This window comes from Primulina eburnea, unplaced genomic scaffold (assembly GCF_022965805.1).
Source record: "Primulina eburnea isolate SZY01 unplaced genomic scaffold, ASM2296580v1 ctg3_ERROPOS2889059, whole genome shotgun sequence".
Classification (NCBI taxonomy): Eukaryota; Viridiplantae; Streptophyta; class Magnoliopsida; order Lamiales; family Gesneriaceae; genus Primulina; species Primulina eburnea.
This window is the reverse complement of record NW_027331215.1, coordinates 227,900-252,213: the sequence shown is the minus strand read 5'-3', so window position 1 is coordinate 252,213 and position 24,314 is coordinate 227,900. Positions and strand designations below refer to the sequence as shown.

General features: G+C 38.1%; 3 protein-coding genes and 1 pseudogene across 3 annotated transcripts; 2 read left to right on the top strand and 2 right to left on the bottom strand.

Annotated features, from left to right (window-relative positions):
• The first annotated feature begins 2,832 nt into the window (after positions 1-2,832).
• On the top strand, positions 2,833-6,896 carry LOC140821059 (uncharacterized). The gene is made up of 6 exons (XM_073181468.1): positions 2,833-3,400; positions 3,484-3,597; positions 4,292-4,621; positions 4,740-4,873; positions 5,306-5,751; positions 6,149-6,896. Exons 1-6 carry the CDS (start codon positions 2,833-2,835, stop codon positions 6,894-6,896), a joined length of 2,340 nt encoding a protein of 779 aa, XP_073037569.1.
• Positions 6,897-6,900: 4 nt separating this feature from the next.
• Positions 6,901-7,422, top strand: LOC140821058 (uncharacterized). Its single transcript, XM_073181467.1, has one exon. The coding sequence runs from the start codon at positions 6,901-6,903 to the stop codon at positions 7,420-7,422; it is 522 nt and encodes a 173-aa protein (XP_073037568.1).
• Positions 7,423-13,126: 5,704 nt separating this feature from the next.
• LOC140821057 (uncharacterized) lies at positions 13,127-14,298 on the bottom strand (annotated as a pseudogene).
• Positions 14,299-23,452: 9,154 nt separating this feature from the next.
• LOC140821056 (agamous-like MADS-box protein AGL62) lies at positions 23,453-23,908 on the bottom strand. The gene has a single exon (XM_073181466.1). It carries the CDS (start codon positions 23,906-23,908, stop codon positions 23,453-23,455), a length of 456 nt encoding a protein of 151 aa, XP_073037567.1.
• Between the last annotated feature and the right edge of the window lie 406 nt (positions 23,909-24,314).

The following is a 24,314-nucleotide window of genomic DNA, read 5'->3' as shown; positions in this document are numbered from 1 at the left end:
CATAAATAATTAAAATCATATTCTAATTATTTATTTTACAAGAAAATTATTAATTTTCCAAAAATTAATTTTCAAAAAGAAAAATTGAACCAATTTTCAAAAATATCAATTTTACCCAAAATTTTGAAAAAATCAGAAAATTGCATTCTAGGCCCAAACAATTCAAGCCCACCATCCAACACGCTTCCCGAGACGATCCCAGGCAGCCGCCCGCGCTGCACGCGCACTGCCGGAACGTTTCGGGCAATCGCTGGCACGCTGCGCGCGCCTGTGCCCATAGCTATGCGGGCGCTGCGCGCCGGTCGTGCGCGCAGCGTGCTGACGTTCCGCACGCGCGCGCACGGGCTGCCTGGAACAGTTCCGGGTAGAAACGAAATTTTTTTTTTGTTTTCTAGAAAAATAAACCTTCTTATGGTGCATCAATTTTCTGAAAAATTTTCTTGTGTGGTTAGAAATAAATTATTCAATATTAAAACCATACGATTTAGAAAAACCTTGGCTCTGATATCACTGTTGGATCTCGGTTTTCTCGTGCCCAAAAGGCAGCGGAAGTTTTAAAATTTTATATTTTATTTTGACAATCAAAAGATATTTGTTTGGACACTCTTATGGTTTTAACAATTAAACATTCATAGGATATTAAAGAATTATACCTTTGGTGAATAATTTCACTTGGCACCAACTACTCCGGTATTAACGGACGTAGCTCTTGTTGTAAATCCCTACTAACGTTTTTGGTCTTGTTCTTTAAACTTCGAATCAGGTCCACGACCGGATTACTTGTTCCTCTTCTAACTTACACTAGAAAGTATAGAAGATATTTTGCATAGAGATAGAACACAAAGAGAAATCGACCCAATATCTTTCCAATAAGGTGGCCGAAAATTCTTTGATAAAAGGGAGAAAATTTTCGAGAACAGCAAAATGTTTCTTGCAAAATTGGAGAGAGCGTTTTTGAATTATTCAATTCAATAAGAATAAAATATTCTAATTATTTCTTTAATCATCATTTACTTAATTAATTTAATTAATTAAGTAAACTAAATATTTTGAAGATGATGATTTTGGATTCTCCAAAATCTCACAATCCAAATTAGTGGAGGCTTTTACTTTAGGTCAAAAATATTAGAATAAAAAAATTCCATAACCTAATTACCATAATTAACATTAATGGTCTTGATTAATTAATTGGGCTAGTCCAACTAGTTTAATTAATTAATCAAAATCCATTTATAACTTTAATTATTTAGTATGTTGGACTTGTACTCCTACAAGCTCATTAAACATACTTCCCACTATATTTAATTTTTTATTTGATAAACTCAACTTTTGAGTTTAATAAATTAAATACATTATAAATTCAACATTTGAATTTAATGGTTAAATTATAAATTCAACTCCTTTAATTTTATCACCTCCAAAATTTAGTATTTAATAAACCCAACCTTTGAGTTTAATTAAATAAATTATCAGATTTTATAAATTCAACTCTTTGAATTTATTCTCTCCAAATTTTATAAATTCATAAATTCAACTTCTTGAATTTACTATCTCATAAATTCACCTCCTTGGATTTATTTTCTCAAAATTTAATTATCATAAATTCAACTCCTTGAATTTACTATATCATAATATAAATTCAACTCCTTGAATTTATTATCTCAACGGGAACAAACGATCTAGTGCTTGTGTGACCCTCAATGGTTCAGGGATACAGCTAGCCGTGTGTTCACAACTCTTTGTGATTCAGGACATAATCCTTTATTCGGGCTTACCCTAGTTTGCCCCATTCTTTTCATCAACACCTTGATCAAGAATGTCAGAACTCATTTCTGATTAATGCACCTATCGGATCATGATAAGAGCGTCTAGTAGCATCGCTCCATGATCCCCTAGGTATCACTGATAGGGCCTGCAAGAACCAGTCGATTATGATTAACGTACAGTACGGTCCCTTCATCTCATATATCCCGATCGAATCTGGAATCATTGGTTCATCGAGGGTTGCATATTAATTCGATAACTATGTGAAAACTATAATAGTGGCATCGCGTGTACTATTTGGAGAACTCCTTCTCCAACGTACATCTCATACTCTGGCCAGAGATTCCATGCACTATTATTACATCAGATCACATAGGATATCCACACCCATAGGTGAGCGGTGAATCCCCGACTACAATGCACTGGCTCCTATATGTGTCGCAAATGTACCCAACCTCGCCACCTGATGACTCTCCTAGAGCCGGTAAACGAGCCAAAGCACAGCCCTAGCATATAGAGCCTCAGTGTTGTCCCGGGTCGTAAGGACTAATGGTGTAAAATCATAACCACGGACTTATCCTCTCGATGAATGATAACCACTTAGAATGTCCGAGGGAGGGTTGTTCGATATAATCATCATATGACTACCCATCTGTATGTTTGGACATCTATATGCCCTTACCAAGAAACGCAGTACACAACATCACAGATGCTAATATCGAGCTCAAGCGACCTTTATCCATGTTTTAGGCAGCTGAATCGACTAGGAACGAATTTAGAATATGCAGTGTTCACAAATGAGTTTCAACATCGAATTACGATTCATTTGTATTAAAGCATAATCAAGAACTTTATCTATGCTGTTTGCATGGGTATACAGATAAAGTATAACGAAACCATTAAAAAGTAAATTATATTAAAATAAAGATTGTTTATTACACTTGAGTCAATAAATTCCCCAGCCAACAGTTGGCTTACGGGACATCTACTCTAACATTTGGCGCCACTGATCCCTTTGCTGCTGAGGCTTGGATTCATGCTCTCGAGGTACACTTTCGTTATCTGAATATGGAGGATGCTGACCGTGTGAGGTGTGTCACTTATATGTTTAGAGATTTTGCTTCTTTATGGTGGGAAGGAGCTGAGCATGGTATCGACATTGCTACTCTTAATTGGGCTCGGTTCAAGGAGATATTTTATGAGAAGTATTTTACTGTTAAAATTAGAGGGCGACTGAAGAGGGAGTTTATGAGCCTCCGTCAGGGAGACTCGACTGTTGCTGAGTTTATGAGGAAATTCGATAGGGATTGTCACTTTTTACCCCTTATTGCTAGAGATCCTGCTGAGAAGCTTCGACACTTTCTTGATGGCCTACGACCTGTTATTCGTCCTGATGTTATGATGATGCGTCCTATAGATTATGCTACTGCAACTGCCTATGCTTTTCAAGCTGAGCAAGCGTTGAAAGAGATTGATTATGATGCGCAACGCAAGAGACGACAGCACCAACATCACAATCAGCCAAACAAGAAGCCATATACGGGTCCTCCTAGACCTCCAGGGCCTCAAAATCCCCAAGAACAAGTTAAGAAGCAAGGACCACAAAAGCCACCAAATCCTGGAGCACCTAAGCCTGGTGATAGGCAACCATGCAAGGAGTGAAATCGTTTACATTATGTCAAATGCATGTGGGGATATTTCAAATGCTTCATATGCAAGGAATAAGGGCACAAGCTGCTGATTGCCCGAAGAATAATGCACCTACTGTTGGGAGAGCATATGTTATGAATGCTACAGAAGCTGATGAGGAGGCAGACATTACGCTTATTACGGGTAACCTAGTCATTTAACATTTTTATATTCCTTTTATTTGTATAAAATGTTAAATTGGTTATTAGAATTGAATTGGGATTAAGATTAACCTAGTGGAATTTAGGTTGTATGCACTACCTTAGTTGGAAACTAAGATATGATTTTAGAAACCATATAAATTGATATTGAATTTTGTGCCTTAATTTATGTGAAGGATGAAATAATTCCAAATAAAATTTTTAGGACAAAAATTAAAGAAAAATCATAATTAAGGGTTTCGAATTTTTTGAGGGTTCTAAGTGCAATTTTCGAAAAATAAGGATCTAATTGTAATTAGCAAGGAATTGAAGGACCAATTATGCAACCTCCGAAAATTCAAGGACCACAGTGCAAAACTTCGAAAAATAAGGACCGAAATTCAATTAACCGAAAGTTAAGGGACTTAGATGTAATTTCCGAATTCTTAAGGACCAAATAAGTAAATTTCGAAACTCAAGGGACTAAATTGTAAATTTTCAAAAATATAAGGATCAAATTGTAAATATTCAAAAATTTGGGGACTAAAATGCAAATTTCGAAAAATTGAAGGGCTAAAATGCAATTTTTCAAGAAATGCTTAAGTTCAACGTGTAATATTCACACGACTTTGGGAGATTAATGATAGAAATTCTTTAAGCTTCAACACGAAAAGATTTAAAAGACGTTTTCATCGCAGGAAGGATAATCATTCAAGGTGTAGCCACCTATGCACTGCTAGATTCGGAAGCTACACATTCTTTCATATCTGAAACCTTCATCAAGCAACTGAATATTCCTGAAGATATGGGTTTGGGTTTCAAAGTTTCTATTCCTTCCGGTGATCAAATGCTCACGTCTAAAATTGTGAAAAATCTGGAGCTTCGTTTATTCAGAGATGATGTTCGGGCAAATCTTATTGTACTTCCTATGCCTGAGTTTGATATCATACTTGGTATGGACTGGTTATCAATGAGTGGAGCTTCGATTGATTTTCGTCAGCGCTCAGTGTCTATTCGACCTTCTAGTGGTAAATCTTGTCTTTGAAGCGGTAAGAAACAAGCAAATGCAACACATTATCTCTTGTCTATGTGCGAGGAAGCTTATTAGATGTGGATGCCAAGCTTTTCTAGCATGTGTCACTATAGCGCATGCTCCTATCAGTCAGAAATTGGAGGATGTTGATATTGTCAGAGACTTTCCTAACGTCTTTCCTGAGGACGTTTCTGGCATTCTGCCTGACCGTGAGGTGGAATTTTCTATTGAGTTGATGTCGGGCACAGTACCTATATCTAAAGAACCTTATCGTCTAGCACCCGCTGAAATGAAAGAATTAAAAAATCAAATCCAAGAATTGCTAGACAAGGGTTTTATTCGCCCTAGTTATTCTCCATGGGGCGCACCGGTATTATTTTTGAAGAATAAGGATGGCAGTATGCGACTCTGTATAGATTATCGAGAGCTGAATAAAGTCACTATCAAGAATAAATATCCGTTACCAAGAATTGAAGATTTATTTGATCAGTTACAAGGAGCATCGATATTTTCTAAAATTGATCTTCGTTCTGGGTACCATCAGTTGAAAGTGAAAGAGTTAGATGTTCACAAGACAACATTCAAAACTAGATATGGGCACTACGAGTTTATGGTCATGCCATTCGGTCTGACTAATGCGCCAGCGATCTTCATGGATCTCATGAATCGCGTATTTCAGCCGTATCTGGATCGTTTGATTATAGTCTTCATTGATGATATTTTGATCTATTCGAAAAATAAAGAGGAGCATAGTCGTCATTTGAGGACAACACTGCAAGTTCTGCAAGATAGGAAGTTGTTCGCAAAATTCAGTAAGTGCGAGTTTTGGCTTGATAGAGTGGTATTCTTATGCCACATCATTTCTAGTGATGGCTTTGAGGTTGATCCGATTAAAGTTGAGGCAGTGAAAGAATGGCCAGTACCAAAGAGTGTTACTGAGATTCACAATTTCTTGGGACTAGCTGACTATTATCGCAAATTTATTAAGGGATTCTCATCTATTGCAGTAACTTTGACATCCTTGACAAAGATACTTTGGGGTTCCAAGTGTCAAGACAGTTTTGACAAGTTGAAGCAAGCCTTGATATCAGCGCCAGTATTATCTATGCCATCAGGGCAAGGAGAGTATGATCTTTATACCGACGTTTCTAAACTTAGTTTGGGTGCAATTCTGATGCAAAATGACCGAGTTATAACCTATGCGTCAAGACAGTTGAAAGTTCACGAGAAAAACTACCCTACTCATGATCTTGAGCTTGCAGCAGTAGTTTTTGCATTGAAAATATGGAGATATTACTTATATGGGGAGAAGTGCAAAATTTTCACTGATCATAAAAGTTTGAAATACTTCTTCACTGAAAGGGAGTTGAATATGAGACAGCGAAGATGACTTGAATTGGTTAAAGACTACGACTGTGAGATTAGCTACCATCCGGGAAAAGCTAATGTAGTGGAAAACGCATTGAGTCGAAAAGCAGCAGTTATCACTCAATTATCACTTTAAAGTGGCTGATGATGGTAGTTTGAGGATGAAAGATAGATGGGTAGTTCCTGATAGACTTGGGTTGCGCCAGGGCCTGTTGCGGCGTGCACAGTGTAGTCGATATTCTATCCACCCTGTTGGCAAGAAGATGTATAAGGATCTACGCTCTCAGTTTTGGTGGAAGGAAATGAAACATGATGTGATTGATTTCGTGTGTCGATGTCTCAATTGTCAACATATCAAAGCCGAGAGGAGAAGGCCAGGAGGTGAATTGAGGAGTTTAGAAGTGCCGACTTGGAAATGGGAGCACATATCGATGGATTTTGGGACTCATTTGCCAAGAAGCACTAGAACTATTGATGCTATTTGGGTGATTATTGATCGATTGACGAAAGTTACACATTTTATACCTTATAGCATGAATAGTACGTATTTGACGATGGTACAGTTGTATACACGAGAGATTGTACGACTACATGGGATTCCAGTGCATATTATTTCTGATAGGGATCCTCGATTTACTTTTCATTTTTGGGAAGGATTGCAGACTGCGATGGGGACAGAGTTGAGATTGAGTATATCTTATCATCCTCAGACAGATGGTCAGACTGAGCATACTATTCAGACATTGGAGGATATGTTGCGTGCTTATGTTATGGATTTTAAATCTGCTTGGCAGTCATCTATTCCATTGGTGGAGTTTGCATATAACAATAGTTATCATAGTAGTATTCAGATGGCTCCATTTGAGGCATTGTATGGGAGACGTTGTATATCTCCGTTGTAATGGGATGATGTTGATCGAGCTACAGTTAAAGGTCCTGATGATTCATGAGATGGAACAAAAAGTAAAGTTGGTACAGCAGCGATTGAAAGCAGCTCAAGATAGACAGGCCGCCTATGCAAATAAAAGACGAAGACCCTTAGAGTTTCAGCAGGGCGATCGAGTATTTTTGAAAGTTTCTCATTTTCGTGGCACAATGCGATTTGGTATGAAAGAAAAGTTGGCACCGAGATATGTTGGCCCGTATGAGATATTGCAGCGGATAGGCACTTTGGCTTATCAATTGGCTCTACCTCCATCTTTATCTAGTATTCATGATGTATTTCATGTGTCGATGTTGCAGAAGTATGAGCCAGATCCTTCACATGTGTTGGATATTTTTGAGGTTCAGTTAGATCCTGACATGTCTTATGTTGAGAGTCCAGTTCGTATTTTGAATCGATCGGAACAAAAGCTTCGTAGTAAGCTTATACCGATGGTGAAAGTTCAGTGGGAGCATAGAGGTGTCGAAGAGGCCACTGGGAGATAGAACGGCATATGAGGGAGCTCTACCCCTACTTATTCTGATGGTATGACGTATCTTTATTTACGCATGTTATCGTTGCTTTTACTTAATTTCGGGGTCGAAATCCATTTAGGGGGGGTGTAGAAATGATATGCTTGAAGTAAATATCACAATATGTTGATTTAGTAATTTGAGATTACTAAATAATTAATTATTTTAAATAATTAAATATGACATATTTTGGCCATATGATTTGAAATTTGGATATAACGTAGAAAACTCAAATATATACAAGTTTCATGTTTTGAGTTTTGAAAATTTTGATCGTTCGACTAATCCAAAGGGATCTACCGGTGTTAAAAATGTTAAATATTAATAATATAATATAATATAAATAAAAAAATCAAAGTTGAGTCGAATTCCACCAACTCACGTAGACTTTTCGATCTTGCGGCTTATCGGTTTATCCAATCGACGAACCGACTTCAGTTCTGGGATCGTTGACACGAGGTCTTCGATTTGAGGTATAAATTTATATTTTTGTTAATGTTGGAAATTCGTCGATTTTGGAATAAATCCAATAAATTGTTAAATCATACAAAAATTGAAAATTGTTGAGTAGTGTATGATTTTAACGAAGAAGAGAAGATTATAGTGGTGTTATTTTGAATTATTCCTACTTTATTATAATTAGGGATTTTTAATCGTTGGATTGATATTGGATAGTTGTTTGTCAGTTATTAGTAATTCTGATTATATATTCGGAGTCTACGAAGAATAGGCTACATGTTGATATAAAGTTTTTGTAGTTTAACGGATGTTGTAGAATAGCCTATTATTTGAAGTTAATTTATTAGGGTGTGTATTGTGAATTAAATACACTCGAATATTAATTTTTTGAACGATAAGAATTTATAATCGAGTTTTATATTTTATTGAATTGATTGTTGTTGGGCCATTTGATGTTATATATTGAGGCTGTTATGATTGTGTTGATATGGTGACAATGATCTGATAATTGTTGTTGAATTATTTAGATACATCACAAGCCTCGGGATCAAAGAAATATCTAGATTATATATACTCGATTATTAGGTACGTGTTGACGTACGAGCATATGTTGTTATTGTTTAGTATTGATAAATACTATTGTGTTGAACAATGGTAAATCACTGGATTGGGTGATTTGATATTATCTTTGTTGTTGATTATTATTGTTGATGTTGTTGGGAGACGTCTCGTTGCTGTTGTTCGATCGACGATATTGCTGTCGCCGGAGTAGGGGTGCGACGTATCATTGTTGTTGCTCGTTCAACAATATTGTTGTCGCCGGAGTAGGGGTGCGACGTATCGTTGATGTTGTTGTTCGTTCAACAATATTGTTGTCGCCGGAGTTGGGGTGTGATGTATCGTCGATGTTGTTGTTGCAGTAGTATGGGAGTGATGTCGTTGATATTGTTGATGGCTTGATTGTCCAGAAACAACAAAGGGGGTATTTCTGTTATGATTTCAGTTATATTTGATGTTGTTAATATAACTATTACGTATTATGATTATGATTGTTGTATATGCTCACCCTTCGGTGACTGTTTCTGTTGGACAAATTACAGTACTATGCCGTGAGACATGATAGTGGTGACGGACTAGGTGTGTCTACTCAAACAGTCCTGTAGTTGATAGTAGATAGAGACAGTATAGTTTACTGTCTTATTTTAGTTGTGTGTATGTATTTATTATATTGTTTCTGCTACACTGATGTAGATAGTGTGATGATTGCACTATTTTGTCGTATATGCATTATATTATTACGTCGTTGAAAAGAAAATTTTTATGCATATGACGTCACATGTTGTATGATTACGTGGCGAGGTTTGGGGCACCACAAAAACCATCGCTAAAATAGCAGCGGATTATTACAAATTGTCGCTAAATTAGCGACGGATTTTTATGGTAAGATTCTGTCACTAATTAGCGACAGTTTTTAGCAACGGTATATAACAAAACTGTCGCTTAGCGACATAATCTTACCAAATCGTCGCTAATTAGCGACGGGTTTTGAGATAATATGTCGCTAATTATATTATTTTTTTAAAAAAAATTAGTTTTATAATTTAATAAAAAATATTTAGTTTTATAATTATTTGTCCATATTTTTAAATAATATCCTCAAGTCATCTAAATTAATATTTTTAAATTTGTAAAAATCTTTCCCCAAAGCGAAACCAAAATCGCCCAAGAGAGAGAAAAAGACCGAATGTTGAAGTGGTGCGGAGAAATTAAACGGGGAGGCGCATATTTATAGGCAATTGGCGACGGTTTTAGCAAAATCCGTCGTTATTAGCAACAATTTTGATTAAACTGTCGCTAATTAGCAGCAGTTTTAAAAACCCGTAAAGCGACGATTTTTATTAACAGTCGTTAATAGAGACAAGCGACGGTTCACTACAACCGTCGCTGATTTAACGACGGTTTTTATTATATGTCGCTCATAGCGACGGTTCAATCAGCGACGGTTAGAGACGGTTTTTGGTCAAACCGTCGCAAAGTTTAAACCAAAACCGTCGCAAATTTTAGCGACGGTGTTTAAAAAACCGTCGCTAAAAGTTTTTTTTGTAGTGATATACTTGAAATTTTGATTGGAATTAAAACACTTAGTTTTGAATTAAATTTTTTTTATTGGGATGAAAATCATTTTAATTTGAATTTAGTTATTCCAATGAAATTCTCTAGAAAATATTATTGTTAACAATTTATTCAATTTCTTAATTCAAGGAAAACATAAATTAATCAAAATTTCAATTAGATTTGGTTAGATTTTAAATTAATTAATAAATGTTCATGATACTTTTATATTTTATTCATAATTATTTTTTATTATATATGTTATGATCGATAATGTGTTTAGAGGTAGTGAATAAACACTTTTAGAATTTTCTCTAAAAGCTTGAGCTACAATAACTTGTTCTTAAAATGTTCAAAAATGAACCGAATAACGAGAAGTTAAATCGAATTTGGTTTTAAAACTAAGCAAAAGAAACAATGGGAAAACTTTCACTCTATATACTCTCAATCAGACTTCTCTTCTTGGGTTTACTATCATTTTAGATAATTTCTTCACGTAAGCTTCTTATGTTTTGAATCCACTTATTAAGCTCGTATTTGATCTTCAAGATATTGTATATATATCCTCCAAGATTGTTATATACGTTAGATATAAGAATATGACCATTGAAAAATGTTATGTATTGTTTCTGATATTCTGACGGTCACATTTGACTTTCGATAGGTCGTTGTGCGATCCGGCTCCTGGAGCAAAATGGTTGGCAAAACATATGAGTGAAATGTGGTCTGGTTCGGCGAATATATAGCTCTTGATTCATTGATTTTTGGGCAAAGAGATAAACATGAAAGTTGTAGCTTTTTCTCTTAACTTTTCACAAAATCAAGAATCGTTCGAGAGATATACTCGAAATATTGGACTGTGTGCATGATTGAACTCTTTCTGCAACCTGTGCAGAACTAGCAATTTCATCGCAAATTACAGCTTCTTATGCTTAGATTCAAACTTCGACATTCGAAGATGATTTGTAGATCATTGCCTTATTTTTCCAAATCATGTTGAATCGTTCCACTAAGATAATTGATCAGAGAGATATGACCAAAATACCATAGTTGGTCTATCAAGTCGTCCGGATTGAAGATGTTTGGTCGGTCGGATTTTGCAACTGCCATTTAACCTCGATAACATCTGAATTGATTAAAATGACATGAAATATGATTTCTAGAATTGAGTAGGCTTTTCCAACCGTTTTGGTCGTTAGTCATTTAAATAACTGGTTTGTGAGATATCATCGAAATATTTGACATCGCCATATTTTTAGGTTGATTTCATTTAAATTTCAATTTGTCAAATCTCTCAACTTGATATCTTGCTACTACACATTTGAGAAAATATGCTAGAATCACAATAAATTTTGCTTTCATCAAAATCAAGATTGCTAGCGTTTCCGCAACCCAACAATATATATTTAAATTTTTATTATTTAGAAAATTTAAAAATGTGTGTTTTTTTTTCGGGGGAATGAAAATTTTTAGGAATTGTTTAGTAGTTTCTACTTTCTAGGGGTTTTGATTCTTTTGAATAAGAAACTTTTGGACTAAATGCAATTCTTTTGAATAAGAAACTTTTGGACTAAAAAACCCAATTCTGAAAAAAGCTGCAAGCGATAGCAACTACTTTTGAATAAGAAACTTTTGGACAAAAAAACCCAATTCTGAAAAAAGCTGCAAGCGATAGCAATTACCCCTTACGGTACTCAAGCATCAACCTACAGCTTTAAAATTCATACACGATAATAATGGATACAGAGTGTCAAAACAAGACAAGAAAATAAATATTAAAAATAAAACAAACAAAATCCAATCACATTTTTTAAAACTGTCGTCGATTTAGCAACGGTTTTTAAAACCGTCGCCGATTTATTTTAGCCACGGTGTTATTTAGCGACAGTGTTTGAACCGTCGCCGATTTGTTTTAGCGACGGTTTTATTGTAAACCGTATAAACTTATTTAATCTTTTGTTATCTCAAAATTTACATTTAAGGCAAAAATTTATGTGAGACGGTCTCACGGGTCGTATTTTGTGAGACAGATTTCTTATTTGGATCATTTATAAAAAAAATATTACTTTTTATGCTAAGAGTATTACTTTTTATTGTGAATATCTGTAGGGTTGACCCGTCTCACAGATAAAGATCCGTGAGATCGTCTCACAAGAGACATATTCTACATTTAATGATGAAGTAGTAAATTTAAAAAGATTTCAATTTTTTTTATTGTAGTGAAGTAATTAATAGAGAACGACTTCACAATTATTGAATAAATGATGAAATAAATTCTTTCTTTAACTTCGACACAATTTTAATATGATGAGTTATTTTGTTTTTTATTACTTCATCATTTAATTTAATCTTGAAGTAAATAATCATATTTTATTGCAACACAATTTTAATTTAACGAATAATTTTTTATTACTACCACACACTAATTTAATAAAGTAATAAAGTAAAAACATAATTTTCATTTTATCAAAATAATTTAATTATATACAATGATACCACTATATACACACATACACACATATATAACTTAAAATACATTCATTTGATTCATAAATTATCCATCTAAAAATAATGAAAATTCACGAATCCACAAATATATATAATATACCAATCCACAAGTATATATCCGCAAATCTCACCTACATCGAAGGCAAATCTCGCACAGACAACTTCGATTTCTTTCACGTGCGGGGCGGGAATGAATTGTGGAGGACGGGTTTTTTCTTTAATTAAGTTTTTTTTTGTTTTTTAATGGTTTTTTACAACTTTTTTTCAATGGGGGTCTCGATAGATTAAGAGATAATTTAATGAAAATTAATTAAAATTATGGTTCATTTTTTTACTTTACTAAATATAAATTTCAAATTTTTTTTTAACTTTTTACTTAATCAAAACTACGAAGTAAAATGTTACAAAAAATTGGAAGTGAAGCTCGTGTTTTTTAAATTGTAAAATAAAAAATAATGTTTTACTTCGTCGATGTTATTAACGAAGTTGATCGATATATACTACTTCATAATTAATAATCGTCGAAGTAAACTAGTGGTGAAGTGTGTCACAAATTCTAACAAGCATTTTTCTTAACTTTAAATGCTGACATCAATCATCATTTTCCAAGAAAACCATTGAATGCATTAATCCAGCAAACGAAACAGGAGGATACTTGTAAAAAAATACAAAACTTTTTATCCAACCCAGGAGAATATGAGCTCATATCACCTCCGTAGAAAGTTGGCTTCATGTCCTCAGAATTCTCCGGGTTTTCTCCAGCCCAGGTTTTGTTGCTATCTGCAGGTAAGTATTGAACTTGAGCAAGAAGGGTTCTGAAATAATGTTGAACTGATTTTATGCGCCATTTGATTTGTGCACAATCCATTGTTTTCTCTGATACCAAGCTTGTTTCCGAGTATGGTTATGAAATCTTGGGGAAACAGCAGCTCCCCACTAAGCTGATCCCTGCTTAAATTTAGAAGATCCATGTTCGGTAGCCTCCCCAATTCTTGAGGAACTGTACCGGTACTTAAACTGTTGTTATCCAGATACAGTGCGGTTAAATTTGTTAAGTTTGAAAATATGGTTGGAATCGAGCCTGTGAGTCCACACCCTGAGAAGCTTATCATTGTGAGTCTATTTAGGTCCCCAATAAATGAAGGGATGCCTGTAATTATTGGGTTTCCCTCCATTATTAGGTATTGCAACTGCTGCAAACCCAATAAATTTTCAGGCATCGGTCCTGTCAAAGAGTTATGACTCAAATCCAGCAAAACCAAGCTCTTCAATTTCCCTAACTCCTGAGGCAGTCTTCCTTGAAGTTTGTTGGAACCCAAATCAATCTTTTCAAGAAACTGCATCTCACCCACTGAGCTAGGCACCATTCCCTGTATAGAATTCCAGCTAAAATCCCATATACTTAAAACTTTTGAGCATTCCAATTTCTTCAGGGATCGAACCAGTCAAACGGTTGTGACTGAGATCAAGCTGCTCCAAGTTAACCAGACTTCCTATTTCTTTAGGAATTTCACCACTCATACTGTTTTGAGAGAGGCACATGATTTTCAGGCTTGTGAGATTTGATAAAGTGGAAGGGATTTCTCCAGAAAGGCTTGGATTGGACTCGAGCGCCAGATGCTCTAGAGAAGGCAATGCACGAAAGAGTGGCTCGCTCAAAGAAACAGGTGACTTAGTGAAACAGTTTATCAAAGAAAGGGTTTTCAGGTAAGGCAATTTGAGGAGAGATTCTGAGATTTTAACAGAATCTTTGCACGGCGGGGTTTTCATAATCTGTCGCTGATTTCGTCGCTAAATAGCGACAGTTTATTATAACCGTCGCTAAAATTGACGACGGTTTTACAGCGTCGGTTAGTTAATTCGTCGCTAAAATTGACGACGGTTTTTAAATGGACGGTTTTCACCAAAAATAGCGAATATTAGCAACGGTGTTTTAAAAAATGTAGCTAAAAGCTTTTTTTTTTTTTTTGGAGTGTAGAAGCATATATTTGATATAATTAATTCACTACAAAAAAATATGTTTTCTGTCAATAAAACCGTCCCAAAAACTATATAAAGTTGGAGAAATATGTGTGATATGTGAATATGTGAAATGTTATAAAACAGAAACAAAGAAGATTTCCAAAACAAGTTTTATTCCTTCGTACAAGTGATCCTTCAGCTTATTCCCCGATCCTTTCCCCTTAAATTATCTTTGAAGTTTCTGAATGAACCCCACATACAAACCACAAATTACAAGACTTAATAGAAAAAGGAATGAGGAAAACCAACTAGAAGATAAATAAATTCCTAGCCACTTACCCATTAATCCACATTAGTAGAATTTTTGGTTTTTACTTCGCCACTGGTTACTTCGGCGATTATTAATTATGAAGTAGTATATACCAATCAACTTTGATAATAACACCGACGAAGTAAAATATTATTTTTTACTTCACAATTTAAAAAACACGAGCTTCACTTCTAATTTTTTGAAACATTTACTTCGACAGCGTTGTTTTGATGAAGTAAAAAGTTAAAAAAATTTGAAATTTATATTTAGTGAAGTAAAAAATGAACCATAGTTTTAATTAATTTCCCTTAAATTATATCTTAATTTAATGATGAAGTAATAAAATACAAAATAACTCGTTATATTAATTATTTCACTACAATACAAAAATGAAGTCTTTTAAATCTACTACTAAATTAAATGATGAAGTAATAAAATACAAAATAACTCGTCATATTAAAATTGTGTCGGAGTTAAAGAAAATTTATTTCACCACAACTCAATAATTATGAAGTCGTTCTCTATTAATTACTTCAATACAATACAAAAAAATGAAGTCTTTTAAATCATTACTTCGTCATTAAATGTAAATTGTGAAGAAAAGATAAAATGTTTGAACAAACAAAAAAACAAATATGTTAGCAACGGTTTTTAACAAATCGTCGCAAATACTACAAAACGTCGCTATTCTAAAATAAGCGACGGTTATCTAAAACCGTTACTAAATAAATCGGCGACAGTTTAAAGAAACTGTAAACCCATAAACAATATTTCCACATAATAACGTAGGCTTAAGAAGGCCCTTAGGCGAAATCCCACATCGCTAAACCACGAGAGAGATGTTGGACATTTAGATGAGCGTGTAGCAACTCATAGAGACACATTTTAAAGCCGTGAGGCCTCGGACCAAAGCGGACAATATCACAAGTGGGCTGGGCCGTGACATTTGGTATCAGAGCGACTCCGCGTGGGCTTGGGACGGTGGGGAAAACCTTAGCGAGGACGCTGAGTCCCCAAAGGGGGGGATGAGAAGGCCCTTAGGCGAAATCCCACATCGCTAAACCACGGGTGAGATACTGGGCGTTTAGATGAGCGTGTAGCAACCCATTGTGACGCGTTTTAAAGCCGTGAGACCTCGGGAAAAAGCGGACAATATCACAAGTGGGCTGGGCAGTGACATTTGGTATCAGAGCGACTCCGCGTGGGCTTGAGATGGTGGGGCAAACCTCAGTGCGGACGCTGTGTCCCGAAAAGGGGGGTGAGAAGGTCCTTAGGCGAAATCCCACATCCCTAAACCACGGGAGAGATGTTGCACATTTAGATGAGCGTGTAGCAACCCATTGTGACGCGTTTTAAAGCCGTGAGGCGTCGAACCAAAGTGGACAATATTACAAGTGGGCTGGGCCGTGACATCTTCTTTGTTTCTCTTCTATAACATTTCACATAGTCACACATTACACACATATTTCTCCAACTTTATATAGCTTTAGGGACGTTTTTAAAACATGTCCCGAATTTGACGACGGTCTTAAATCTGTCGCTATTTTAGCGACGGATAATTAGCAAAAACCGTCGCTAATTAGCAAAAACCGTCGCCATAAGTCACTCAAGATTTTCTTATAAATTCAGAGTCTTTTGATATTTTATGCTATTTACCATCATTTCATTAGCTCAAAAATATACCGAACATGTTGATTGCAAAGGACAACAGCACCACCACGTTGAAGAAGAAGACCACCCAGGGTCGGAAAAAGATTGAAATCAAGAAATCGAGAACCTGAGCAACCGGCAAGTAACCTTCTCCAAGCGGCGCGTGGGACTGTTCAAGAAAGCAAGCGAGCTCTGCATCCTCAGCGGCGCAGAAGTAGCCATTATCATCCACTCGCTGGGGAGGTGCGTGTTTGCGTTCGGACATACCACAACGGATGCCGTGGTCGGCCGCTTCCTGAAAGACATGTCGGAGCCCGAAAGCGGGGCGAGAGTTGGGAAAACTGCGCCTACATAGCAAAGGTACGAGAGTTTAACAAGCATTATATGGATATGTGCAAGGAGCTGGAGGCGGAGAAGAAGCGGAAGGAGTTGATCGAGGCGCAAAAGAGGACTGCGGAGGGCTATGGGTACAACGTGGGAGGAGGGTTCTGGAGGGACGATCCAGTGGATTCTATGGATGTGGAGGAGCTGGAGCAGTACATGGCAGCCCTTGGGGAGTTGATTAATAATGTAATGATGAAAGCAAATGACTTGATGCATGCACAGAGATCCAATTCTCTGTCGGTGCAGCTTTTGCCGATCACCATCTTTGCAGGCCTTTTAAGTATTGACGTGGAGGGGTGCTTGACGTTCGGCAACACCACGTCGATTTTGAACCAGAATCCGGCTATTCGTAGCTTTGATTATGGTAACGACAAATAATTAGCGATGGTTCTAGAACACCCCTCCATGTCGAGACTTGAAAGCCCTGCAATGGTGGGGATCGGCAAAGGCTGCACCGACAGAGAATTGGAAATCTGTGCATGCATCATGTCATTTGCTCTCATCGTTACATTATTAATCAACTCTCTAAGGACTGTCATGTATTGCTCCAGCTCCTCCACATCCATAGAATCCACTGGATCGTCCCACCAGAACCCTCCTCCCACGTTGTGCCCATAGCCGTCCGCAGTCCTCTTTTGCACTTCGATCAACTCCTTCCGCTTTTTATCCGCCTCCAGCTCCTTGCACATATTCATATAATGCTTGTTAAACTCCCGTGCCTTTGCTGTGGATGCGTAGTTCTCCCAACTCTAGCCGCCGCTTCCGGGCTCCAACATGTCATTCAGGAAGCGGTCGACCGCGACATCCGTTGTTTGATGTCCGAACGCAAACACGCGCTTCCCCAACGAGTGGACGATAATGGCTACTTCTGTACCGCTGAGGATGCAGAGCTCGCTTGCTTTCTTGAACAGTCCCACGCGCCACTTGGAGAATGTTACTTGGCAGTTGCTCAGGTTCACGATTTTCTTGATTTCAATCTTTTTCCGACCTTGGGTGGTCTTCCTCTTCAACGTGGTGGTGTTGTTGTCCTTTGCAATCAACATGTTTGGTATATTCTTGAGCTAATGAAGTGATGCTAAATAGCATAAAATATCAAAAGTCTCTGAATTTTTAAGAAAATCTTGAGTGACTTATGGCGACGGTTTTTGCTAATTAACGACGGTTTTTTCGTTGCTAATTATCCGTCGCTAAAATAGCGACAGATTTAAGACCGTCGTCAAATTCGCGACAGGTTTTAAAAACCGTCCCTAAAGCTATATAAAGTTGGAGAAATATGTGTGTAATGTGTGACTATGTGGAATGTTATAGAAGAGAAACAAAGAAGATGTCACGGCCCAGCCCACTTGTAATATTGTCCACTTTGGCTCGACGCCTCACGGCTTTAAAACGCGTCACAATGGGTTGCTACACGCTCATCTAAATGTCCAACATCTCTCCCGTGGTTTAGCGATGTGGGATTTCGCCTAAGGACCTTAATAGAAAAAGGAATGAGGAAAACCAACTAGAAGATAAATAAATTCATAGCCACTTACCCATTAATCCAGATTAGTAGAATTTTTGGTTTTTACTTCGCCGCTGGTTACTTCGGCGATTATTAATTATGAAGTAGTATATACCAATCAACTTTGATAATAACACCGATGAAGTAAAACATTATTTTTTACTTCACAATTTTAAAAACACGAGCTTCACTTCTAATTTTTTGAAACATGTACTTCGACAGCGTAGTTTTGATGAATTAAAAGTTAAAAAAATTTGAAATTTATATTTAGTGAAATAAAAAATGAACCATAGTTTTAATTTATTTCCCTTAAATTATATCTTAATTTAATGATGAAGTAATAAAATACAAAATAACTCGTCATATTAAAATTGTGTCGGAGTTAAAGAAAATTTATTTCACCACAACTCAATAATTATGAAGTCGTTTTCTACTAATTAATTCACTACAATACAAATAAATGAAGTCTTTTAAATCTACTACTTCGTCATTAAATGTAAATTGCGAAGAAAAGATCAAATGTTTGAACTAACAAAAAAACAAATATGTTAGCAACGGTTTTTAACAAATCGTCGCAAATACTACAAACCGTCGCTATTCTAAAATTAGCGACGGTTATCTAAAACCGTTACTGAATAAATCGGCGACAGTTTAAAGAAACTGTTTCCACATAATAACGTAAGCTCAAGAAGGCCCTTAGGCGAAATCCCACATCGCTAAACCACGAGAGAGATGTTGGGCATTTAGATGAGCGTGTAGCAACACATAGTGACACATTTTAAAGCCGTGAGGCCTCGGGCCAAAGTGGACAATATCACAAGTGGGCTGGGCCGTGACATTTGGTATCAGAGCGACTCCGCGTGGGCTTGGGACGGTGGGGAAAACCTTAGCGAGGACGCTGAGTCCCCAAAGGGGGGGATGAGAAGGCCCTTAGGCGAAATCCCACATCGCTAAACCACGGGTTAGATACTGGGCGTTTAGATGAGCATGTAGCAACCCATTGTGACGCGTTTTAAAGCCGTGAGACCTCGGGAAAAAGCGGACAATATCGCAAGTGGGCTGGGCCGTGACATTTGGTATCAGAGCGACTCCGCGTGGGCTTGAGATGGTGGGGCAAACCTCAGTGCGGACGCTGTGTCCCGAAAAGGGGGGTGAGAAGGTCCTTAGGCGAAATCCCACATCGCTAAACCACGGGAGAGATGTTGGACATTTAGATGAGCGTGTAGCAACCCATTGTGACGCGTTTTAAAGCCGTGAGTCGTCGAGCCAAAGTGGACAATATTACAAGTGGGCTGGGCCGTGACATCTTCTTTGTTTCTCTTCTATAACATTTCACATAGTCACACATTACACACATATTTCTCCAACTTTATATAGCTTTAGGGACGGTTTTTATAAAACCTATCCCGAATTTGACGACGGTCTTAAATCTGTCGCTATTTTAGCGACGGATAATTAGCAACGAAAAAACCGTCGCTAATTAGCAAAAACCGTCGCCATAAGTCACTCAATATTTTTGAGCTAATGAAATGATGGTAAATAGCATAAAATATCAACAGACTCTGAATTTATAAGAAAATCTTTTGGTGTGGATGCGTAGTTCTCCCAACTCTCGCCGCCGCTTCCGGGCTCCGACATGTCTTTCAGGAAGCGGTCGACCACGACATCCGTTGTTTGATGTCCGAACGCAAACACGCGCTTCCCCAACGAGTGGACGATAATGGCTACTTCTGCACCGCTGAGGATGCAGAGCTCGCTTGCTTTCTTGAACAGTCCCACGCGCCACTTGGAGAATGTTACTTGCCAGTTGCTCAGGTTCTCGATTTTCTTGATTTCAATCTTTTTCCGACCTTGGGTGGTCTTCCTCTTCAACGTGGTGGTGCTGTTGTCCTTTGCAATCAACATGTTTGGTATATTCTTGAGCTAATGAAGTGATGCTAAATAGCATAAAATATCAAAAGGCTCTGAATTTTTAAGAAAATCTTGAGTGATTTATGGCGACGGTTTTTGCTAATTAACGACGGTTTTTTCGTTGCTAATTATCCGTCGCTAAAATAGCGACAGATTTAAGACCGTCGTCAAATTCGCGATAGGTTTTAAAAACCGTCCCTAAAACTGTATAAAGTTGGAGAAATATGTGTGTAATGTGTGACTATGTGAAATGTTATAGAAGAGAAACAAAGAAGATGTCACGGCCCAGCCCACTTGTAATATTGTCCACTTTGGCTCGACGCCTCACGGCTTTAAAACACGTCACAATGGGTTGCTACACGCTCATCTAAATGTCCAACATCTCTCCCATGGTTTAGCGATGTGGGATTTCGCCTAAGGACCTTAATAGAAAAAGGAATGAGGAAAACCAACTAGAAGATAAATAAATTCATAGCCACTTACCCATTAATCCAGATTAGTAGAATTTTTGGTTTTTACTTCGCCGCTGGTTACTTCGGCGATTATTAATTATGAAGTAGTATATACCAATCAACTTTGATAATAACACCGATGAAGTAAAACATTATTTTTTACTTCACAATTTAAAAAACACGAGCTTCACTTCTAATTTTTTGAAACATTTACTTCGACAGCGTAGTTTTGATGAATTAAAAGTTAAAAAAATTTGAAATTTATATTTAGTGAAGTAAAAAATGAACCATAGTTTTAATTTATTTCCCTTAAATTATATCTTAATTTAATGATGAAGTAATAAAATACAAAATAACTCGTCATATTAAAATTGTGTCGGAGTTAAAGAAAATTTATTTCACCACAACTCAATAATTATGAAGTCGTTCTCTATTAATTAATTCACTACCATACAAAAAAATGAAGTCTTTTAAATCTACTACTTCGTCATTAAATGTAAATTGCGAAGAAAAGATCAAATGTTTGAACTAACAAAAAAACAAATATGTTAGCAACGGTTTTTAACAAATCGTCGCAAATACTACAAACCGTCGCTATTCTAAAATTAGCGACGGTTATCTAAAACCGTTACTGAATAAATCGGCGACAGTTTAAAGAAACTGTTTCCACATAATAACGTAAGCTCAAGAAGGCCCTTAGGCGAAATCCCACATCGCTAAATCACGAGAGAGATTTTGGGCATTTAGATGAGCGTGTAGCAACTCATAGTGACACATTTTAAAGCCGTGAGGCCTCGGGCCAAAGTGGACAATATCACAAGTGGGCTGGGCTGTGACATATGGTATCAGAGCGACTCCGCGTGGGCTTGGGACGGTGGGGAAAACCTTAGCGAGGACGCTGAGTCCCCAAAGGGGGGGATGAGAAGGCCCTTAGGCGAAATCCCACATCGCTAAACCACGGGTGAGATACTGGGCGTTTAGATGAGCATGTAGCAACCCATTGTGACGCGTTTTAAAGCCGTGAGACCTCGGGAAAAAGCGGACAATATCGCAAGTGGGCTGGGCCGTGACATTTGGTATCAGAGCGACTCCGCGTGGGCTTGGGACGGTGGGGCAAACCTTAACGAGGACGCTGAGTCCCCAAAGGGGGGGATGAGAAGGCCCTTAGGCGAAATCCCACATCGCTAAACCACGGGAGAGATGCTGGGTGTTTAGATGAGCGTGTAGCAACCCATTGTGACGCGTTTTAAAGCCGTGAGACCTCGGGCAAAAGCGGACAATATCACAAGTGGGCTGGGCCGTGACATTTGGTATCAGAGCAACTCCGCGTGGGCTTGAGATGGTGGGGAAAACCTCAGCGAGGATGCTGTGTCCCGAAAAGGGGGGTGAGAAGGTCTTTAGGCGAAATCCCACATCGCTAAACCACGGGAGAGATGTTGGAAATTTAGATGAGCGTGTAGCAACCCATTGTGACGCGTTTTAAAGCCGTGAGGCGTCGAGCCAAAGTGGACAATATTACAAGTGGGCTGGGCCGTGACATCATCTTTGTTTCTCTTCTATAACATTTCACATAGTCACACATTACACACATATTTCTCCAACTTTATATAGCTTTAGGGACGGTTTTTAAAACCTGTCGCGAATTTGACGACGGTCTTAAATCTGTCGCTATTTTAGCGACGGATAATTAGCAACGAAAAAACCGTCGCTAATTAGCAAAAACCGTCGCCATAAGTCACTCAAGATTTTCTTAAAAATTCAGAGACTTTTGATATTTTATGCTATTTAGCATCACTTCATTAGCTCAAGAATATACCAAACATGTTGATTGCAAAGGACAACAGCACCACCACGTTGAAGAGGAAGACCACCCAAGGTCGGAAAAAGATTGAAATCAAGAAATCGAGAACCTGAGCAACCGGCAAGTAACCTTCTCCAAGCGGCGCGTGGGACTGTTCAAGAAAGCAAGCGAGCTCTGCATCCTCAGCGGCGCAGAAGTAGCCATTATCATCCACTCGCTGGGGAGGTGCGTGTTTGCGTTCGGACATACCACAACGGATGCCGTGGTCGGCCGCTTCCTGAAAGACATGTCGGAGCCCGGAAGCGGGGCGAGAGTTGGGAAAACTGCGCCTACATAGCAAAGGTACGAGAGTTTAACAAGCATTATATGGATATGTGCAAGGAGCTGGAGGCGGAGAAGAAGCGGAAGGAGTTGATCGAGGCGCAAAAGAGGACTGCGGAGGGCTATGGGTACAACGTGGGAGGAGGGTTCTGGAGGGACGATCCAGTGGATTCTATGGATGTGGAGGAGCTGGAGCAGTACATGGCAGCCCTTGGGGAGTTGATTAATAATGTAATGATGAAAGCAAATGACTTGATGTATGCACAGAGATCCAATTCTCTGTCGGTGCAGCTTTTGCCGATCACCATCTTTGCAGGCCTTTTAAGTATTGACGTGGAGGGGTGCTTGACGTTCGGCAACACCACGTCGATTTTGAACCAGAATCCGGCTATTCGTAGCTTTGATTATGGTAACAACAAATAATTAGCGATGGTTCTAGAACACCCCTCCATGTCGAGACTTGAAAGCCCTGCAATGGTGGGGATCGGCAAAGGCTGCACCGACAGAGAATTGGAAATCTGTGCATGCATCATGTCATTTGCTCTCATCGTTACATTATTAATCAACTCCCTAAGGACTGTCATGTATTGCTCCAGCTCCTCCACATCCATAGAATCCACTGGATCGTCCCATCAGAACCCTCCTCCCACGTTGTGCCCATAGCCGTCCGCAGTCCTCTTTTGCACTTCGATCAACTCCTTCCGCTTTTTATCCGCCTCCAGCTCCTTGCACATATTCATATAATGCTTGTTAAACTCCCGTGCCTTTGCTGTGGATGCGTAGTTCTCCCAACTCTCGCCGCCGCTTCCGGGCTCCAACATGTCATTCAGGAAGTGGTCGACCGCGACATCCGTTGTTTGATGTCCGAACGCAAACACGCGCTTCCCCAACGAGTGGACGATAATGGCTACTTCTGTACCGCTGAGGATGCAGAGCTCGCTTGCTTTCTTGAACAGTCCCACGCGCCACTTGGAGAATGTTACTTGGCAGTTGCTCAGGTTCACGATTTTCTTGATTTCAATCTTTTTCCGACCTTGGGTGGTCTTCCTCTTCAACGTGGTGGTGCTGTTGTCCTTTGCAATCAACATGTTTGGTATATTCTTGAGCTAATGAAGTGATGCTAAATAGCATAAAATATCAAAAGTCTCTGAATTTTTAAGAAAATCTTGAGTGACTTATGGCGACGGTTTTTGCTAATTAACGACGGTTTTTTCGTTGCTAATTATCCGTCGCTAAAATAGCGACAGATTTAAGACCGTCGTCAAATTCGCGACAGGTTTTAAAAACCGTCCCTAAAGCTATATAAAGTTGGAGAAATATGTGTGTAATGTGTGACTATGTGAAATGTTATAGAAGAGAAACAAAGAAGATGTCACGGCCCAGCCCACTTGTAATATTGTCCACTTTGGCTCGACGCCTCACGGCTTTAAAACGCGTCACAATGGGTTGCTACACGCTCATCTAAATGTCCAACATCTCTCCCGTGGTTTAGCG